This window comes from Lactuca virosa, chromosome 1 (assembly GCF_052849685.1).
Source record: "Lactuca virosa cultivar CGN04683 chromosome 1, Lactuca_virosa_CGN04683_v6, whole genome shotgun sequence".
NCBI lineage: Eukaryota > Viridiplantae > Streptophyta > Magnoliopsida > Asterales > Asteraceae > Lactuca > Lactuca virosa.
The window spans coordinates 82,050,319-82,051,650 of NC_136426.1; the positions used below are offsets into that span (position 1 = coordinate 82,050,319).

General features: G+C 33.6%; 1 protein-coding gene across 1 annotated transcript; it reads left to right on the forward strand.

Annotated features, from left to right (window-relative positions):
* Positions 1–289: 289 nt before the first annotated feature.
* Positions 290–1,013, forward strand: LOC145149074 (root allergen protein-like). Its single transcript, XM_079075190.1, has 2 exons — positions 290–535; positions 638–1,013. The coding sequence occupies exons 1-2, from the start codon at positions 355–357 to the stop codon at positions 934–936; spliced, it is 480 nt and encodes a 159-aa protein (XP_078931316.1). The 5' UTR covers positions 290–354; the 3' UTR covers positions 937–1,013.
* Positions 1,014–1,332: the final 319 nt, after the last annotated feature.

Sequence of the window (1,332 nt, forward strand, 5' to 3'; positions counted from 1 at the left end):
ATGATGAGGCATTAAATACTCTAGAAGGTCTAATATGTATTTAGAAAATAGTCAACAATGGAAACTCGAAATGTCCAAACTCCAAACAAATTAATGTCGATTCACAAAAATGCAACTACTCGGTATTTGATAAATTAAAATAGTACACCATATTTATGGAACGTGGAAATTTTCAAACAGATGCTGACTTTCAAAATGCAACTACCCCATATTTGTCATTTGATAAATTAAAATAATACACCATTATTCATCCATGTGCAACCCAGAATTCTATAAATATCACATTTCAAAGAAGCAAAATACCACATTTCAAAGAAGCAAAAATCAAAACATTTTAAGGAGTGATTTAATATCATGGCTGTTATTACTTCTGAGTTCGAGATTCCTTCTTCCCTTCCAGCTTCCAAAATTTTCAATGCCTATAGTGACTTTAACAATATTGCACCAAAGGTCGATCCAGAAACATACAAAACCCTAGTTACCATCGAAGGTGATGGAGGCGTTGGAACTATCAGGGAGATCACTTTTGGTGATGGTTAGTAAGATCTAATTAATTTTTTTTATATACCAATTTAAATTCTTTTAGTATATTCGACTTATAATTTGTTTTTATCCAATTTACTGTTTGATAACATAGGTCTTCCATTTACAAGCGGAAAGTCGAAACTTGATATTGTTGATAGCAACAACTTCAGTATTGTTTACACAATCTTTGAAGGAGACGTCTTGTTGGGCCAACTAGATTCAATGACTCATCATGTTCAGTTTATACCTTCGCCAGCTGATGGAGGATGTGTATACAAGTCTACCATTGTGCATAAGTGTAAAGGTGAAACTAAGCTTCCCGAGGAAGCTGTCAATATGGCAAAAGAGGGATTTAAGAAAACTTTCAAGGCTATTGAGGGTTTTATCCATGCAAATCCTCAAGCTTATTGATCAATACTATATAGACGGTGTGTCATGTTCATGATTCAGCAAAAATAAAATGAATTTCAGTCCGGTTATATTTTATATATGTACTTGTTTTGTCTGATAATTAATAATCATCGAAGTATTGTGTTTTGGGTGATACAATGCTTCGTACGTATACATAATCATTCAAGAATTTGAAAAATCATTGGAATAATTTTTGATGGCTCAAATTCGCCACTTGTTGGCTACTTGAAGTAGACATAATTTGAGACTTTGAGTTAGTGGACCAGACCAATTCATCGCTTGTTGGCCACTTGGTCGTTACTTGAAATGCCGCTTTTTTACCAAAATGGCCAGAACAGAATCAATGGACCTAGGGGGACTGAAACAAAAAAATTATAAACGAAGCCAATATAAACA